The sequence below is a fragment of the Kogia breviceps genome, chromosome 13 (assembly GCF_026419965.1).
Source record: "Kogia breviceps isolate mKogBre1 chromosome 13, mKogBre1 haplotype 1, whole genome shotgun sequence".
NCBI lineage: Eukaryota > Metazoa > Chordata > Mammalia > Artiodactyla > Physeteridae > Kogia > Kogia breviceps.
Genome location: NC_081322.1, coordinates 53,782,703 through 53,804,141, shown reverse-complemented (window position 1 = coordinate 53,804,141; position 21,439 = coordinate 53,782,703). Strand labels below are relative to the sequence as shown.

General features: G+C 33.8%; 1 protein-coding gene across 17 annotated transcripts in view; it reads left to right on the top strand.

Annotated features, from left to right (window-relative positions):
* Nucleotides 1-21,439, top strand: part of TRDN (triadin) — a 502,784-nt gene that overhangs the window by 302,319 nt on the left and 179,026 nt on the right. For 13 of the 17 annotated variants that reach the window (XM_067010670.1, XM_067010683.1, XM_067010685.1 and 10 more), the window contains 2 exons: nt 1,920-1,970; nt 12,510-12,548. In XM_067010670.1, coding sequence (XP_066866771.1) covers nt 1,920-1,970; nt 12,510-12,548 — 90 coding nt within the window. The remainder of the gene's footprint in view (nt 1-1,919; nt 1,971-12,509; nt 12,549-21,439) is intronic. The other 4 variants (XM_067010684.1, XM_067010680.1, XM_067010682.1 and 1 more) reach the window with 1 other exon arrangement.

The window sequence follows — 21,439 nt, the reverse complement described above, 5'->3', positions numbered from 1 at the left end:
CCCGCGTACTGCAAAAAAAAAAAAAAAAGGACACTGAGGTGCAGGAGACGACCCAACCTGGGAGCAAAGGTATCTTCCTACTAGCAACTTGAAAATAAAAATTATTTCTGGGCTTCCCTGGTGGCGCAGTGGTTGAGAATCCGCCTGCCGATGCAGGAGACACGGGTTCGTGCCCTGGTCCGGGAAGATCCCACATGCCGCGGAGCAACTAAGCCCGTGAGCCATGGCCGCTGAGCCTGTGCGTCCGGAGCCTGTGCTCCGCAACGGGAGAGGCCACAACAGTGAGAGGCCCGCATACCGCAAAAAAAAAAAAAAAAAAAAAAAAAAAAAAAAAAATTATTTCTGTTTTCTGAGGACTTTCTTCAAATTTAAGGTGATGGGTTTATGACCTTCAAATACCCTATAAAAGTATATCTGTTTTTCCACCCCTTCCTTCTTTCTCCACCAAAATCGAAGCAGTCTACAGGCCCTCTATTTAGGTCTTGTTCTTTATAACTACTTTAATCTCACACAGCCATTTACAGACACCCATTTAAATCAACACGCTGAATCTTGAAATGTGAAGTTCCAGGCGTTGTGCTCTCCCACCCCACCAGGAATCTGTCCCCACCACCACTTTTCATTTCATGATACATTAATTCTTTTGGTTTAGCCAAATGCAAGCAGTAAATTACCCCCGTCAGCCTGAAAAAAAAAAAAAGTTAATGAACCTTTTCCGTGTGTCTATTCAATTCATAGTTCTTGATTTCATCTTCACATGCTGAAATACACAGAAAAAAATTGATCTTATTTATTCTTAGCACAATAAATAGCAACAGGGACACTCCTTTGCCACCAAAGACACTTTAAAAAAGTCTACAAGCCTATGGATATTTAAGGCTCTAGTTTATCTATCAAGAAAATCTTGCTCTGAGGGACACAGCATTTTAAGTGGAACCCCAGAATACATTCTTGACACAATCCAAATCCACCCGAACTCAGTGGATTCTAAGTGATTGCTTGGAGCGGCATGTCCATTCACAGGCACCACCACTGTATTTTTTGCCTTCCACCCCAAACCTCAGGTGAGAATAGAAAAAAGGGCTGGAAGGATAGATTTCTTTCTTTCCTTCCTTTCTCACTGCATTATTAATCATTTTTGTCAGTAAAATAGATACTGAGATTTAATGTTGCAGAAAAGGCAGAAAACTGGTTTTAGCTTTTATTTTTAATAGGTTAAAAATATATTTCATCAAATTTATCATAAATATGATAAATGTATCATATTTATCATGTCTTCCAGACCCATATACATGTCTGGAAGACATGATATGACTAGAATCATTTTGTATTTGAACCTGGTAGGATAAATGAAGTTTTACTTGATTTACTTTAACTAAGGACCACATGTTTAAGACATTGGGAGTTCACAGATGAAACTGTTTCAAAATTTATTTTAATTTTATTCTTGAAATTTGTTTGATTTGAGTCTGATGACTAAAACACCACATTTACATGATATATGCAGAGTTTTCCATTTGATTGTTTATTTTTTTGAAAAAACATAGCGTGAAAGAAATAAACTAAGTTAGTGCTGATTATAACAGTTTTGGAAGACTTCTAGATGCTGAAGTCATGTGTTTTTTAAAATTACAGATAAAGCAAGTTCCTATTCATCCAAATACACGTCCCCTTAAATGAACAAATAGATTGTACCTCATTCAACAATTTACATTTATTTTAAATAGAAATGATTAGAGAACAGCTTGTTTTACTCTATACTGTTGTTTCTTTGTCTATGATTAAAATTATTTCTGAAAGAAAACATCATATTATTTCCGTCCAGGTTCACCTTACCAATAGCTCATTGACTCCATTGTATGTGTCTTCTTACATCTTTTGATATTGGTTTCAGATAAATGTTCAATGTTTCTTTCCAGAGCCTATTAAGGGAAAAGAAGTGAAGGTTCCAGCTTCTCTGAAGGAAAAAGGTATTACTCTATAATGAAATGTGAAAACACATTGATCTGCCTATTGCATATTCAGTTATTTGAAATAATGTAGTATATCATTATTTTTCATATTCTCAAAACTCTAATTTTTATATGCCCTCCTCTGTTTTTGAGCAAAGGAAAAATTCTAAATTGTACTATGAAACAACAAAGGAAAGAGTGGCTGTGTCAGAAATACTAAGAAAGCTTTGAAAAATGCATATGCTATTCTGATTCCATGAGTCTGTAGTGGAAAATCTACATTTTGTAAATATCCCAGGGTAAATCCTATTAGGAATAGCCATGGGAAACCAAAGATTTAAGGTACAAAAAAATACTTAAAATTTCTCAGTGATAGCTTGCCATTCTGTAAGTTCAGATACAGTAAAATCCTAACAAATTTTATAGCTAGGAGTAACTTAGTGATAAACTATAGTCCAAAATAATCATCTTGTAGGTAAATAAAACTTAAATAGTCAAGAAACTTTTCAGTTATTGTAATTTGCCCCAGAGCCAGCCTGAGGATGCTGATCTCCAAATCAAACACTGTGATCTTGCTGAGGCATCTTATTGCACCTCTGGCCTTCCTACTATACTAGGCTCAGAGGACTGTGGATTCTGATATGCCATGCATCAAGTTATGTTCCCTAAAACATAAGTAAATATGTTAAGTCCAATGTAATACACTTAGTTTCTAATTATCCCAAGACATTCTATGGGTGTGGTGTCGTTCTCCGAACTGTCTAATATTTCTTGTTTTCAAAATGAACATGTTAGTGAACCAGTAAAACCATGAAATATACCTGCTATGTTGAATGTTCAAATAGAGCCTGTATCTACATTTACCCAGAAGAGAATATCTACGTGAACTATTGACAAATATACAGGGACTTAGTGGTAAAAAGTCCAATTTACTGGAATTTTTTATTAAAAAGAAAAAAACTTTTGGGTGAACTTTTATAAGCATGTGCTGCAGTTGGAGGAGATGTCGGAGAGGAGTAGGAGGGGAAAGCTGACAGAAGACTCAGTGAGACCAATGAAGGATGCAAGGAGAAGCTCCATTAGTCAGTGTAGCAAAGTATAAAAAAATACCCTAAAGTCATATTTCCTAAAGTCATATTTTTCTAACTTTGCAATTAAATTTAAATTAAACAAAATTGTTATTTAGTGAAACATGAGAGCGTGGCATGATTTTTTCTCAGCCATGTATGTACTTAATTTTTTTAAAAATGTATTTAAAGCAACATGGACTCCAAACCTATTAAGGCATTTATGTTTCACTTCAGAAAAATATCATCATATCCAAAACTTTATTTTTATTGTCACCTAGGTAGTAGTTATTTTGGTGCCATATACAATTTTATGTTTCAGGCATAATATGTAAATTAGGATATTTTGCTTGCAAGAGAATTTTTACGTTATGTTAAATGTTCAATAGGCAGCAAAATGTTACATTGTATTATTTGAAGAATGAATTAATTGTGAAGACGAATGACATTCCTTTGGATTTAGCTAAACTGATTTATTTATTTAAAATAACTGTAGATTTCTTCAACATGATCTGACTGTTGATTGCAAAGGACATTTATATAAATATCTAAATTGAAAAGATTTGATGCCATCAAGTAATTCAAGCATTCAATGATGTTACAATTCTTTTGCCAAACTAAGATAGAAATATCAAAAATGAGGGACAGACAGGAATATTATAAATTTCCACATTTTTATTAGGAAGTGCAGTGCAAAATTTTCCCCAGTAGAAATGTGTGTGGATTGTATATATAAATGAAAAACAATTTAGGTTTCCACTAAAAACACGTGATGCTAATTTGAGTCTTTGAACACTGGAAATATCTACTTAAGAGTTTCCTCTCTCTTCTTTCATCCTTCCAGGTATTGTTTTTTCATCATCCCATTCCACATGGTCAGTGTAGCACCAGCCAGTGCGTGGCCACAGATAATGGTGGTGGGGAAGGCTGGATTTGGAAAAGATGAATTTTTTAAAGTTATATTCTCATTTCATTAATATTGAATTTTCTACTTTACTATGTGTTTCAGATAACCACTTGAGTATATTTAATGTGTTTTTTCTTTTACCATTTAAAACAACAATGATCTCTCTTAGTAATGTGCTGGAATATTATTGGTGCTTTGCAATTTTATGCATTGAATTTCATCATTTGTTTTCCACCGAACAACCAAAATTCAGGCCTGTGGTGCTGAATGTGAATGACAGTCCTAGGACATTTTGACAGAAAGTGTAACATGACATGCAGACTTTCACTTTCACCTCTGAGAGGTGGTGTCACATTAGGCTTTCTTTCCTTAAAGGGGATCACTGTCATCTCACATATATCAGGACAGCTACAATTCAAAAACTTCTTACTAAAAAAGAAATTAATTTTAAAACAAGTCTTGTTAGATTAAAAGTTTAACATATCTTCTTTTAGTAAACAGAGGGAGTCTTAAAAGTCTTTATTTAATATCCAGTCAAAGAGCGTAATATCCAAAGAGCGTCAAACAGAACAATAACATCATGCACACTTAAATGATAAAATTCACACATACATAGAAATTAAACAACATATTCTTGAAAATCCAATAGGTCAAAGAAGAAATTAAAAGGAAATATTAGAAAATATTAGAAAAATATTAGAAAATATCTTTAGACAAATGAAAATGAAAACACAACATACCAAAACTTACGGAATGCAGCAAAAGCAGTTCTAAGAGAGAAGTTCATAGCAATAAATATCTACATTAAAAAAGAAGATGAAAGATTTCAAATAAACAACCTAACTTCATACTCCAAGGAACTAGAGAAAAAAAGAACAAACTAAGCCCAAAGTTAGCAGAAGGAAGGAAATAATAAAGATTAGTGCAGATTTAAACAAAATAGAGACTAGAAAAATCAACAAAACCGAGTTGTCTTTTGAAAAAATAGACAAAAATGACAAAGCTTTGGTTAGATTAAAAAAAAAGAGTGAAGGCCAAATAAATAAAATCAGAGTTGAAAGAGGAGACATTATAACTGGTGCTACAGGAATTAAAAAAGGATCATAAAAGACTACTACAAATGTTTATATGCCAACAAATTGAACAACCTAGAAAATCTGAATAAATATCTAGAACATGATAGCCAAGACTGAATCATGAAGAAACAATATTTGAACAGACTAATATCAAGTAAGAACATAATCGAAAACCTCCTAACAAAGGAAGTCCAGGACCAGAAGGCTTCATGGTGAATTCTACCAAACATTTGAAAAATTATTGACAATTCTTTTCCTGAAGAATTGTCTAAATAAAAATTATACCAGTAATAGTAGCACTTTTACTCTAAGTAGCAACTGACAGTCTAACACTTTTCCGGTTGTGCCCATCAGGCCAAAATGCCAAGTTGATAGAATGAATGGAAAGGGGTTACATTTTGGAAAGAAAAATAGTTGAGACTGCCAGAATTTTCTCTTAATAATTGGCTTTCAAAAATTAATGTATCCAAGTACTGTGAATTTTATTTCCTTCATCCAAAAAATTAATGTACAGCAGTAATATATGTGCAACTATATGTATGTAAAATATATGGATAATTATAAATGTAAAGCCCCAATATTCCTTCCTTGGTATTCTCTCCATTTAAGCCCTCAAGAGGATGACTCACTTTCACTCTTCGTGTTCATTTTTCTTGTCACTCCAAGCCACATTATGCAAATACTCTAATGTGCTTCTCTCCTTCAGGGGAAATTTTTTTAAATGTCATAGTATTTTATGTATTAAATAAATAATTAGTTTAAATAAATTTAAATAAAATTGTTATTTTATTTTTCTTGTTCCCTTTTAAAAAAGATTTAAATGTTTAAATCTTTAAATTTAAATTTAAAAAGTTTTTCATATAAGGTCATCTATTATTTTTATATATTTAAACAGTTGTAGGATGAGCCATACCTATGACCTCTGACCTTTTATTCACATAATTGATTATTCTCACTTCAAGTTAAAGAAAATGAATTCTGGTGCTCAGAAACATAAGTAAGAAAAGGTGACTCTCTCTTGATAAGGGAAAAAAACAAAGAATTTCTGCTTATTTACCTTGGCAAGTGATTTTTGCACAACTTTCTGAACCATTTGAATGCTTTAAAGTCAACTGGTTCATTACCTGAAATATATCCAACCAACTCTCCTGGCATCTTCAAATAACATCACAGGACCTTGTTCTGACTGACTATTCTCTGTGTGACCTACAATATGTTCAGCCTCCTCCAATTATTTCTTACTTCTTTCAGTGCAGACTCTTCATGTTGGGAAGCTTCAGGGAAGGATAGAATAATGAGGCACACATAGCAAGGCATAAAAAAAAGATTAGATAAAGACAGAATGACACTATCAGGAATGTGGGACATTGTATTTAGCATATACAAAAGACAAAGGATCACGAAAATGAAATGATGACAGAATGAGGCACGGAAAATGTATGCATTTATTCTGTGATGCAAAGAGAGAATGCCCTCTGGCTCATTTTGTGTTTTTACTGTCCACTCAGCAAACTTTCTTTGTGAGGATCAAAGTCCTATGGGAATGTTGCCAAGGAAGGGTTGCAGAATCAGGACTTAGTCATAAGGCATTGAGTCATGCATTAAGTGCTTGTATTGCAAACTAGATCTATTTTAAAACTATACCTATAGAAGCTTATAAAGCATAATTGCTTTCCTTGTTGACCTAAAGGGAATGAGAGGTGAGAAAGAGACAGACAGACACAGACATAAACACAGAGAGAGAACGGGTGTGAAATTACCACATAATTATCTGAGGGTAATGTACACCAATGTTATATATCTGGTGGGTCCATTCTAAATGACTTTTCCACCCATGTAAGGTTTTAGTTAATGGGACAGGGATTCCACTTTTACATTGTGGTCTAAACCATCTAAAACTGAAGCTTATAAATTTGATTTTCTTGGCATTTTGAAGCCACATCTTAAATTGTTTTGTGTCAATAACAATGTTTGAGTGTTAGTGTAATATTCTGGGGATATCTTAGTCACTAAGGCTCCAAAGATGAACAAGACAAAATCTCTGTCCTCAAAGATCTCACAGTACTTGGGAAAGAGAGCTGGGAAAAAGTAAACGTGAAGGGGCCTCCAGTGGTGACTTAGACAAAGCAAACCAAAGTTTTCTTCCAATCAATGGATATCTATTATACAGGTATTAGTACCTGAGTGCTCAGGAAATATTTGTTCAGTTATTCAATCTAATCTCAGCCACAGATACATCAGCTAAGTATCATTTCTCCCATTTCAGAAGGTGAGAAAATTAAAATTTAGAGTGTTTTAGATGCCTCACATTAGACCATTTGGTTTTTAAATAGGGAAATAAATTTTAAACTGAGGGATTTTTTTGTTCATTTGGTTTGTGTCTGTCTGTTTTTCTCCAGCTGCAGTGCAAAAAATGATCTCTTGCTTTGAATGAACTTGGGCAATTACTTGGGGACATCATCACCTTGCCCCTTTATTATGCATGAAAGGATTCCTCAGTTTACAACCAAAGATAACACTGATTTAGAAACTCAAGCAGGAAAAATAGGAGCATAGAGAATGCATGAGGTTTCATAAACATATGAACATGGTTCAATAAGAGGAAGGAAAATATTAAGCAGTCCATGGAATATTGAAGGAAAGAAATGTAGGAAGAGATAAGATGAAGAAAAGTTGTGGGGTAGAGGCTGTCAGGTGTTGGTTCTCTGTGTAACTTCACCCAAACTCAGGACAGTTATGTCTTTTGGAACTCTGTGAACTGAAGACATTTCAAATCAAACTGAAAGATAATCAGAGCTTGTCTTTCTCAGAGTTGTGTTTACCAGGGTCACAAAATAATGTGTCCACAGCAGATGAAATCAAATGCTACCTATTAAAACAGACCTCTTATTTGCAAAACACTTTCTCTTAAGACATAGTTAAGAAGAAACATGTGTTCCCTGATGGGTCTTCCAAATCCCAAATTGTGTAGCGAGCTGATTGGTGTGCTCTATCCCATCCAATAAAGCCTCATGCAGAAAACAAAATGTGAAAGTGTGTGTGTGTGTGTGTGTGTGTGTGTGAGTTTTGCAAATCATTTGTTGTTAAATAATACAATGAGGACACAGTAAAGTGTAAGTGTATATAGGTATGTAATTGTAATAGTAGTGGATTTTCATCAAAAAATGCAAATGATTACTCAAATGATATAAAAATCATGGGTTTAGAATAAATGTATGAATATTACTTCATTTAATACAACTTTAATTGCTTTATTTAAATATATTTATATTTAAATATATTTTATTGAACATCTTGGTAGAAAAATATAAGAAAACTCATTTCAAATATCAGTAAAGAGACTAACATACACTGTTGGCTTTGTGTCTGATGCTAAGTGCTTCACACGTAGTGTTCAATTTCATTTTCACAGCAATCCTTTTTTTTATTAATGTGAAAATTGAAACACTGGAAGAGAATTGCCCAGGTCACACAGCCACCTGAGGTAGATTTGGGAGTCATGCCTGGCGATGTGATCTGCCTCCTTTGCCAGCAGGCTTTCTAGATTCCCTCAGACCAGAACTCACATACAATTGCCTAGGGAAAACAATGCTGAAGTTCCTTTGTATATTTTGTATAAATAGGTTTGGTGACCTGCTTTTAAATGTAAAATCTTCCCACGCCACTAAATATTGAATACTACTCCAGCAGTGAATGAGATAGCTATCAATTTTCTATCCATGCTCAGTATATTTACCTAGTTTAACCAGCTTAATTTAGGAAACTGTTTATATGATTCATGATTTAATGACTGGCTGGAACAAAAGTAGAAACCTCAGTGGCTTTACTGTTCATGCTAATTACAATCTTAATGACTCTGTTAGTAATTTGTACCTATAAGATGTAGCACGTGGCTTACTATGTAGTTTTTATGCATGAAACATTTAAAAACTTTCATTCTGTCTGTATCAACAGTAGTTATAGCAGTGTGTGTACAAGTGTTTAAGGCTTTGGAGTTGGAATAAATCAATATACAAAGACCAGTTTTTCCACTTACTAGGGAGTACATACTTAGACAAGTATTAAGCCTCAGTATTATTATCTGTAAAGTGGGTGTAATAATAGTATTTAGTTCATAGGAGTGTTAAATGAGGATTATATAATTGTTCATTCATGCAACAAATTTTGTGCAACAGATATTTATTGATCCCTAGTCTGTGCAGAGCACTGATCTAGACACTATCATACAGCAGAGAAAATGAAAATTCACTCCAGGACTCATGACATTTGTATTCTACTGGGTTAGAGAGCTAATAACAATGAATATTTAATATTATATAAATAAATTATAGATAATGCATGTAATACACTTAATTAGTGCCATATATAAAATACAAAACATCATTAGTTGCAAACCCAAGAATTATTATTATATTTTATTACACATATAAGGCTTCTATGTGCTGAAGAAGCAATTTGATAATAGTAACAAAAAAGATTGGGAAAAGAAAAATCAGTGGCATTCAGCTTCTAACTTGCAAAGTATTTAAAGTGGAGATATGCTTAAAAGAATGCACGTTCTTGGGATTTGTATATTGCATAGATTTCTTTCTTTTCAATTTATAAAGACAGAACAGAGACTCCTAAAAAAGTTGATCCCCACTGCTGCCCTTCTCCAATTCAAGCACATGCATGTTGAGGTTTTGGTTGGCCTGCTTTACTTGAGAACACAGTGTTGATGACACTGAAAAATCATTAATGAAGCTCTCCTCCCCAGACCCACCAGCAATTAACATTTCATAAGTGAAATGAACCGCCTGGAAGAGTCAGTGCTGCATATGAAATGGCAGGCTGTCTGCTTCAAACACTCAGCTTGGGGATTGCTTGATTCTATGTTTCTGCAGTGCTTGTGAGTCGAGCCCAGAAAGAAGGGCTCAAGTGACAAATGTTTATGGAAGCCAGATATTTTATTATACAATAATAATCAATGGTTAAAAATATTTAGCAGTATAGACGGGGTGAAAATAAAAGTTCCCATTCTCTTTTCCCGGCTCCCAGATATCAGTCTTCAGCATCAAATACTGCCCTTAGTTTCCTGAAACTTCTCAATGAAGACTTTTGACTAAACTTTTAAAAAAGTATATATATAGACATATATATTGTTTTTGTTATTTGACTATACATATATACATGAAATATGTCTCTCTATATTTCTGTCATTTTTATAGGACTAAGAGCAGGCATCCATATGTGACTCAGAAATTAAAGACACACTTCAGTAGAAATGCTCTCTACAAAATGGGGCACCAAGTTCTTAGTGACCAAGTAGGCTAATAAAAGAGTTGTCCACCTTAGAAATCCTCACCTATCAATTCCTGCTTTACATATTCAATGGTAAAGTTCCAGTTCTGTAAGAACAAAAGAAAAGTACCTTGAGATATCATGTAATTTAAGTTCATGAGCATAATTTTAAAATAAGTAAGCTTTTTCCACACATCACTCTTAATTCTTACATCAATTTTACAACATTATTTTCTCCATTTCAGCAATGACAAAATTGAGACTTGAGGATTTAAGTAATGCCCAAGGTCACAAAACTAAGTAAATGAGCTTGCTTAAAAAAGCCAGATTATAGATCCAAGAGCCTCCTCGCCACGCTTCCCAAGAATTCATAACTTGTGTGGTTATCATGTTAGTGTTGTTTACATAACACCAAAAGTCAGTAGTTCTCACATCGTGAGAGGGTCCACAGCCACATTCATGTTGAATGATCATAAGAGTGGTTATAAAATTTCATGAAAAAGGTAGAGGTTGGTTCTGATTGTATTGTGCTCATAGCTGATAAAAGTATTCCCCACAACTTTTATTTTTTACAGAAGGTCTTTTGACAAACATTAAGTCTAAAATGATTCCACTTCAAGATTACATGGCAATGTGATTGACAGGGGAGAGGAACAGGTGTAGAGTGAGAAGCAAAACTCTTTCAAATAGACAGCTCTACATGATGAGCAAGATGCCTATGGATCCTGTCCTAGGACATTAAATATTTATCTCTAACTCTAGAAGCATGAATCAGTTTTTCTAGGACTACAGATACACAAGAGGGAGCATTTCATATTTCTCTATATTTTTTGCTCTATATTTCATTGTCGATATTTGTTTTGTTCAATCATTCATTCAACAATATTTATTGATCATACACCACATGTTAGATATTTGACCAAATGCTGCTGATATTTGAGTAGTAAGCAAGGCACAACTCTTGCCCTATGGAACTTAAAATCGAAAGAGGGGATACAGACAATAAACAAAAATTAATTAAAAATCGTTTAAAATGTTATACCACATTAAGGCACATAGAAAATATTAAAATAGTGTATGTCCTACCCGGTTAAATGAATGTGTCAACTAAAAAGAGAGAAATATGTGCCAGAGAGTGTGGAAGTGCAATAATAGCGCTGATATCACTTTTTACAGGATGTGCATTCAAGTGGTACAGAAAGTAGGGTGTGAATGGCTATGGAATTCTCTATTACATAAAATTCTGCAGTTAAGCAAATGAGCTTTATAAAAACTTGTAACTCTAGGAAATAGACTCCATTAGGCTAAGACCCAAATAAAGCTGGTTAGCACTACCCCTGACACAAAGTCTGTACTCAGTAATATCCCAACCACAAGCTCAGTTTTTCTGCTGTTTGAAGGGAGGAAAAATTGTAATGTACCAGAGCCCTTCTATTACTCAAAACAAGACTTCATGCCGAGAGAGGAGAACTATGAGGCCAGGGAAAAAATTGTTTAAATAAGAGAAAGGACTGGGGAGCATGAAAATATCAGTTATTGCAGTTGTTGGGGTAGTGTCATGAGTATTATGTGGATAGCTCAAAAAACTATGTATTTATCCTATACTGATATTAAGTTAGAATGCAAAGTTTCTAGACAAAAGCCATTGTCCTAGGAAATAAGAAAGTACAATACTTTATTTTAATGTATTTATACTATTATACTGAAGTTAATCCAATTTAATTTATTTTATAAAATTAATAACAAATACTACTAAAAACAATAATTATACCAGTTTGAAATGATTAAATTAACCACCAGGTGGAGCTCCATGAATTCAACGTACGTAGTCAGAAGTAGAATAAATTGATCAAATTAGGAAAAATTATAACACATTTTTTTTCTGAGCCATTTTGGCTAATTTCCTTATTTGCAATGCTTAGAGAATTTATGAATTATAAGAGATGGGCTCTTATCAAAGACAAAATGCCAAATTACTTGATTAGTATAAAACTTTTTAGCAAACTGGAATTTAAACTAATGTCTTTTGCTTAAGTTACTTTATAGTTTACTATAAATACATATTCCATTGTATACTGATAAAAGTATGTAACTATAATTGAAACTGAGGACAAATGAGAAAAATCTATTAAACCTGCCTATCATTCCATTTAGTACGGATTTTTAAAAATGCTTATTTTTTCCAATTTGTTTGTTTGTGTGTGTGTATGTATTTGTCTCACCCCAGAACCTGAAATTAAAAAAGATGAAAAGATGTCCAAAGCAGGTAGGGACACTTTGTAAGATTTACTAATAAGTATATATTCTGTTTATAATGAACAAGGCTGGTGTTACAATCAGGCTGTGTAAGGCCTTGAAATGCTGAAAACATTGAAAAAATACTCGTGTACCCCCAATATTTTAATTGTAATAAGCCATACACAAAAGTATGCTAAAATTAATATAGCTTCTGTTTTCTGTTAGCAAATTTCAGATACGTTTGTCAAAGCATTGGAACTGTTAACAGATGCTGCTCCTTATTTATCTACCGGGCAATTGAACATTGTTTACAAAGTGCTAAGAGGACAATTTCAGTTTCAGAGAATTTAGCCAGATTGTGACAAATGCCTAAATTTTATTCTTATAATTGATTGAAGCTTATAGAATCACCTGTACTTGAACATCTTTTACCTTGTAGTTTACAGTAGTTTCATACAGTTCAACATAACAGATTCAACTATTTTCTTTCCCGCTAATTAAATATCCAAATACTCTTTGGAGGAGTAATCCATTTCCTTACTGATGATTAATTTGAAAATTGGAATACTTTTACAAGAGACTTCCTGCAAACAGATTCTGGGAGAAAGGAAGACAAGAGATTAGCTGGTCACTTTTAAGACAGGTGTTAAAAGTTAGAAGAAGAAACATCATAGAATAAAGTGCAGGGGAAAAAAAAGACTAAAATTCCTGAGGAAAACTCCAGTTAATTACAGTCTTTCTAGGGCTAACCCTATACCAAATATTTTATATCTATATGAAGATATTTACATGTCTGTATCTACGTACGCAAAAGAAGGTTATATCTATATCTCTCCCTATAGTGAAAGTGATACTATGTATATGCAGACATTCATATCGTTGGTGTTAAAATATTTGCATACACTAATTTTTATAAATTTTAACCTACATTTAAGTAATTCTTGCTTCACCCTTCTGTGTATAGGTTAAATATTAACCCAAATTATTGTCACTTCTACGAAAATTATTGTCAACATATCAAAAGGGATTGTTTAAGTGTTTTTGTATTTTTAGTGAATGAAATAATCATTTTAAGTGACTTTATAAAATCTGAAAGTATGCATTCTCTGCATTATCTGGAAGATAAATGGAAAAATCAACAATTTTAAATAGTAAGAAAAATGCATGATAAAGACAGAATGATACATTGAGTCTTAACATCAAAAGTTATAATTGAACTTTAGATATATCTGAAGAAAAGGAAAAACTATGTATATAAATTACTTTACTGCTGTTAGCACCCTTACTGGGGTCAGCGAAAAATTGCTGGCTTAGATAAAAGGTGCATGATGTCACCCCTTCCTGTAAGCATAGCATTGTATTTTATGCTTTATTTTACTTTTGGTATATAATGGAAAATAGTAATATATGCACTATAAATTTCCTATTATTTGTTGACATTAAATAATTATGCCTGTTTTATGTTATATTTATTTTTTTCTTCCTAAAAGGAAAGAGAAATCAGCACTAAGGGCTATTTTATTATAAAATATAATCAATTAACAGTTTATTGGCAACATATATTATGCTAATATCACTGCCATATGTCAAGAATTGGGCTTGTTGATACAAAGTTTAGAAACAAGTGATAAGTTACTGTTTCCGTCCCAAGAGAATATGATCAAGGACATAGACGTGAACTATTGAAAGATGGCTACCAGATAATTAGTTACATTTGTGAAGAGTGTTCTAGGAGTCTAGAGAGAGGGGACATTCCTGTAGTCTGCATCAATCAGTGAAAACTTCAGGGAGATGATGGATTAAGCTGGGATTTTAGGAATATACAAGAGCATCTGAGGCAGGAAGGTGATTATAAAGCATGGTGGAAGTCAGCTTTATAGTAGAAAAACATGAATTTGACTCTCTTTGCCACTTGCTAGGGGTGTGACCTAAAGTACTTAACGTTTCTGAGTTTTAATTTTTTTGTCTATTGAATACTCACCTGGTCGGGTTGTTATAAGAAATCCAGTTGATGTTTGCCATTTGGTTCAGATTCAATAAAAGGGAGCTCTATTTAGGAGTTAGCCCAGAGAAAGGGATGAGCATGGCATAAGCAGGAAACAGTGAGGAGAGGATCAAGGACCAAAGGAGATTCCAGGGGCTACATGAGGAACAGAAAATGGCAGCACTGCAGCAATGATGTCTGCCTATATGAGTAAAAGCTTACTTTTATAGTAATCTAAGTGTTATAAAGGTGGGAGAAATTGATAGGGAGAGGTACAGAGAAGCAGCATTAAGGAAGTGAATTCTGTTTACTTTAAATATTATTTATAGCCATGACTAATATTCTGTGTGGAATTATTAGGAATTAAATTTTTTTAATATCACAGAACCTAGCAACCCATTGAAAAATACTAATAACATCTTGTTAGATACCCTTTCAGTTAAATGAATATCACAACCACAATCATACTCTGTACTGTGGTACCACTGCTTTTGTAATTGTCAAGCTGTTTCACAGGAAAAGGCTGGAAACTGATGACATTAGCTATATATGACTCTAAAGTCTCAAGCACGAAAAGATGAAGAAGGTGATGAAATGTAGAAGTTGCAAAGGAAATGCAGGTGGGGTGGACAGAGGTGTCCTAGAGACACTAGGAAATTGGGAATATTCACTCTGAATCCTCACACAAGGTGTTGTATCTATGAGCTTAGAGGTTTAGAGTTAGAAGCCAAAGGAGAAAAGCATTTCTTCAATAAACAGGAACATAGAAAAGAGAAGGGGATGAAAGGCAGCTTCTTGGAAAAGTATAAAAGAACTGGTAAAAAGGAAAGTGTGTCACCTGAGAGATCGGGACACACAGTGTATTAGTATCCCAAAGCCCGGACACTTTCAAGAAAAAGTAGAAAAATCAGCAGCCTCAATGTCTCAGGAAAGTCAAGAGGCATGATGACTGAGAAACAGCCATTATATTTGACAAAAATCTGTCATTTTGTGACCAAGTGAAGAGCATTTTTAGTAAAGTGGTGGAAGTAGAAAGAAGCTTAGAGGAATTAATAGGAGAATTTATCAATAATAAGTGGACGCAGAACAGCAACTACTTTTCTCAGGAGTTTGCTGTTAAAAGGAGACAAAATACTGTATTCCAGCAGGTGGAATCAATGAACTACGTTTGTCGTTTCCACGTTTATGATAGGGTAGAGCATTCCAGAGAGAGGAGGAGCATGAAGTCCAGAAGGAAATATTAATTTGGAGAGAACTGCCCCAGAGATGACAAGTGTTGGGATACACACTATAGGTGGAGGACGTTAACTTAATTATGAGGAAGAAAAAATTCTCCCCTGAGCTTTGAAAAAACAATGAAAGGATAGATTAAATTAAAGCTGAGTGTACGTGAGGACTCTTCTGGTGAGCAATCTTTTCTCCTAAAATCTCTTCTGCAAAGGTGACCACTAACATGTCCGTTGCCAAACCCAGGGGAAGTTTAATTACCATGGAGATCAAACAATTTCCTTTTCAATATAGATCTCTCATTTGTTATTTAAGTTTACTTGTGTAATATTTCCCTACTTGTGTAATAATACCACTTTTAATTTTAAAACCTTGAACTAAATCCTTCTGCCTTTAAAGACCATATAATTTTATACAGTTCAGCTAAGAGTAAAAATCAATAACATTATTGTTTTAGAGTTTTTCTTTCTAACTGTAAAGGGAGAAGTGTTCCTGCAGTATAAGTTATTTCTTATACTTGTATTTTGCAAACCATTTTGCATAGAAGACTAGCCATAATTATTGATACATGAAAGAGTTTTGAGGTTAAATAAGTCTGGGAAAACCTCTTGGAATTCATCATAGATATGAACACATTATGAAAATCTGATAGTAAAAAATCTGCTGAACGTTTTTTCACCCAATGTTTCTCATATTTATTCAACCATGGTATCTTTTCTGTAATATAATAGTGGTGTTCAAATGAACACACTTTGAAAAATGATGTCTTTCACATTTACTTACTTAAAAGATTGGGGAAGCAATAGAGCAAAGATGATAGAATTTTTAAAATTAATAACAACATATATTTTAAAAAAGAAGAAAAACTACATAAGAAAGACTGAAGCAATATTTGATTGTGTTGCAATTAGAACGATGAAGATATGCTAATATGAATAATAAATTTATGCCCAGGCATTGCTATCTCAAAATTTCCTTTTATTTTTTTTCTCATAAACAAGAAGACAAAAAATTCTACTGTAAATTCTTGGGGGAGGAAGCAATCATTCTCTTTTGGGATAAAAAAATTTATTAAAATTATGCTGACATGGAAAATTTAGTAATTGCTAGCAAGTGGCACTGGTGTTAAATACTTCATAAGTATCCCTACAGATAGCCATGTAAATGCAGTAGGTCAACCATTGTTTCTATTATAAACTAGTGTTTGCTGATTAGTCACTAGGTATGTGTCATTATAATATGCTGAGAAGGATTATTACCACAAAGAAACTTACAATAAATCAAGAAAATTGAAATATTTTCTACTATGTAAGTCCAAGGGCATTTATTGAATGCCAACTAATCCAAATCCTGAAAAATGAAAAAAAATAACTAATATTGGTGGAGCAATTAATCAATTAATCAAGAGGATTTATTCACATACATACATAATTTGATCTCATAAAATCTTGTGACTTAGGTTTCATTATTTTACCCAAGTTACAGGCAAGGAAGCTGAAATAAAGATGAAGTGAATTCCCAGGTTACAAAATTCATAGGTGGGAGGACCTAGCTTCTTTCAACATATCAGTGACCACACTCGTATACTCAACTTGATTTCTAAGGCAGTGAGCAAATGACTTACAATGTCACAAGTTGTCCTCTTTGACTTCAAGGTAACATAAAATGTAGTGTACCTTCCTTTTGCCAGTGTATCGCAGATATAGTTTACTGCCAAATTTAGGACCTCAAATATAATATTATCATTCTATTCTCAGAAAAATGTAAATAGAGATGATGGGGGCAGTGGTGGAAAAAAAATGTTGGAGTGGTGATACACCTATTTTGAACTGAATTGATTATCTGAGTAATCCTTAGATAAATCTGGATGATACTAATAACAAATCAGGGCAGTAGACCATGTGTTCCTTAGGGCATTTTTGTTGGTTTATTTCATTCTTACTTGTGCCTAAAATAGTTCCTAGTACATAGTAAAAGCTCAGTAAATGTTTTTGAACGAACAAATGTAGTAAGAGTTTAGTTATTCCATCAAATGGACCTGGAAGCCTGTCTAATAATTTGTTAAAATGAGAAATTGGGCTCAAGAGGGTTACTATAAATGTTCAAGTATTCTATTTAAAATGCTTAGTCTGGTTCTGGGCACAAAATAAACTTTTAGTGTGTTAGCTATAAATTATGCTAATAGGTTCATGAGACAATTTTTCAGAATTAAAATTTGGTACAGTTTTTCAAAATCTGAAAGAGATGAAATCATTGGCTTTCATTTAAGAAATTTTTATTTTGTGGAAAAAACTTTATTTTGTGGAAAAAAGATATAACCCTTTTCCTGCTTGACCTTTGAATGTGGACCACTTCCGTACTAAAATCTTCTCTTTTTATTTGTAATAATGACTTGAGTACTGTAGCCTTAAGTTTTTCTGGTGAAATGTATCTTCTAGAGATGAAATATTTCTTAGCCAATTCAATCGATCAAGCATAGTCCCATTAGTAGCTTCGGAATCAACCTGTGATAGGTACAATTTTTCTCAGCTGGCTTAAAGGAGAGATGCATGGTCTGTGAATCCTAGGAAAGTCCTCTCTATCCAGAGAAAAAGGAAGAATAATGATAGCTTCATTTAAAATTACTAAACACTACTTATGCATGAGTGTAAACAAAGAGCTAATAATTAGATATTTCATCTCCTTTAGATATTTCTTCAATGGTATGCATTTTAGACTCCTTCAGAAGACATAATTTTTAGTTTTTAGGTTTTTTTCAGAAAGATTTTCTTCTTTCTGTAATTTATGGGAATAAAAAATGCTTTTTTTTTGCCCTTTATATAAAATTGTCATTGAAAATTCTCCTTCCCAATTTCAACCCACTCTGAAAACTAATTGAGGAAGAGCTTTCAGTGTGGCAAAAGCAGTTCACTAACCAAGACTTTATTACTTGCCATAGAGGAAGTTGATGATCTGATTCTCCTAAAATAAAAAACAACAACAAAAAACCCCACAACTCCAGAGCTTTTTAGACACTTGCCTTTAAGAAGACAGCTCTATTAGAATGGTTTCTCTCTCCAGGCTAATTTGTGAGTTACTCTGATATTACAAAATTTACAAAAATTCAGTTTTCCCCCGTTAATATATTGCTTACTTTATATCTTTTTTGCTGTTCTAAAATATAGCCGTATATTAGCTATATTAATTATAATTAATTAATTATAGCTTTATTAATTACTTGAACCTATTCTCAATCTCCTTTTTTCTTTCTTCTATGAATGAACATGCTCTTATACTATTTGTAACACTCAATATATCGTAGTTTTAAAAACAATACTCTTAACTAAGTTTTGTTTTGTTTTTTGATTTAGTAGATTAACACAGTGATATTTATAAATAGAAATATTTCTCAAGCCAGTGATGAAATGTTCCACACTTGTGGGATGCTTAAAAGATGGTGTATATTTAATAACTGAATCATACTCCAGAGGAAAATATTTCAGATCTCTCTTTTGGACAAACATCAGGAATCTTCTCTTTTCTTTCATATGCTGTTCAAATTTAGCTCCCAATGACACAAAACATCTTAAGAAAGGAAAATGAGACTGTTTATGTGGGTGTAGTAGAAATGAAAAGAAATAATATTAACTACTATCTCTTCTATTCTCACATCCCTGATGTCAGAACAGAATATCCTAGAGCTCCGGAACTGAGATTAATGTGACCAATACCTAACATGGCAAAAATAATGGTTCCTTTGAGGTCATGCCTCCCTACTTTAAAGAGGCAGATCCAAACTCAGACATTTTACTGTGCTCTCCTCACAAGCGCTCCACCACTTAATCGTGCCCTAATCAAAGCCCTGAACTTTAAACTAAGGATTAAATCTCACTGAGCCTACATCATAGTGGGGGCTCATTTCTTATTGTCTCATTTTTTCCTAAGACCCACTTAAAGGATCAGGATGTGATGGAGAGGTGTTTAGGGTAATACAGTAAATCTTAATAATTAAAACATGCTTGTGCCTGGTGGTGCTAATCAATTTAAAATGCTCTCCAATGCATTTTATATTCCAGGCCAAAACTACACAATAGTCACAGCTAAACATAGTATAATTTTCTTTTTCTTAGATGAAATGATCACAACATTAATAAGAAATCCCATGCACTGATTTTCCCATGTTTTATTTTCATGTATCCCAAAGCAAGGGGATCACAATACAATTGTGAAAAATATCCTCTGTAGAGAAAAAATGGAAGATTTCTGTTGATAATATGTTTTATTGAAGAGTCACAGAGTTAAAAGAGCTCTCTCTTTTTTGCAACCCCTTCCCAAATATTTTAGCAGCATCTTCGATGGGTCATCAGTGAGAATGTATTTAGTGTATGCATTACTCAAGAAAGCAACCCGCCATTGATACAGAGCTATCACTTGTTCATTATTATTGACTATGTGTGGACAATGAACAAGTGCGAAGGATACTAAGGTGATAGTTGCAGTCCCTGCCCAGTGAACTTAACAATTTATTTGGGGAAGGCAAATGAGTAAATAATTACAGAGTACTGCAAATAATTACAATATACAGGGAAAATAATTTACGTTGGATAAGGAGAGTACAGATTAGGGGCATTTAACCCATCATGGAAAGAGGTCAAGAAAGTCTTCATAAGAGAGACAACAGCTGAGCTGTCTCCCGTTGCGGAGCACAGGCTCCGGACGCGCAGGCTCAGCGGCCATGGCCCACGGGCTGAGTTGCCCCGCGGCACGCGGGATCCCCCCGGACCGGGGCACGAACCCGTGTCTCCTGCATCGGCAGGCGGACCCTCAACCACTGCGCCACCAGGGAAGCCCTGAGCTGTCTTAATAAATGAGTGTGGTACAGTGAAAGGTGATAAGAAGGGAAAGGACATCAGGTGAGAAAGGAAACTGGAGGGTGAAAATGATATATTTGAGGCTATTAATGGAGGCAGAAACCGAGGAGGAAATGAACAAATGGAAGTACACTCAAGGTATACTTAGGAAATGTAATGAACAGGACTCTGAATAGGGGTGGCAAAGCATGGAGAAGAATGCTGGATGGCTTCTAGCCTCCTGGTTGGAAATGTAGGTGGAAGGTAGTACCATTTACCAAGATAGAGTACTTTGTTACAGGAGAGAATAATAGATCATGATTCAATTTTGAATTTATTAAGTTTGAATTTCCTGTGGTATATATATTTTTCTTTAGAAAGTTAGATAGGTGGGTCAAGAGTGGAATGAGTCCATTTATCTCTTTATAGTCTTCTCCAACTTTTCAAAGGATATATGTCATATCTGGAATTGATATAATTTCTGTGTCCTTTGAAAGAGATGAACGTAGCATGGCATTTCAACCAAATCTAATTTGTAAGACTGTCAACAGAGTTAAACTCGTTCATAATAATTCAGTCTCAATTAATAGGTAAGCCTTATAGACTAAATATTCTTGGGAGAGTGAAGTGCTTAGCATGTACTAAATGCTGAGTCAACACTTGCTGAATGAATGGTTGAATAGTTGAATAATTATGGTGTGATATCAGTACTATATTAAATTCTATATTTAAAAAAAGACTTCAAAGTAATGTTTCTGATTAACCTCCTCTATCTTTCTACTGCTTCTCTCTTAACTTACTTTAATTTCTTATACCTGGTCATAGTGCAAACAAAACATTTGCTGCTAAACAGTTTCATCAGCATCACTTTAATCCTTT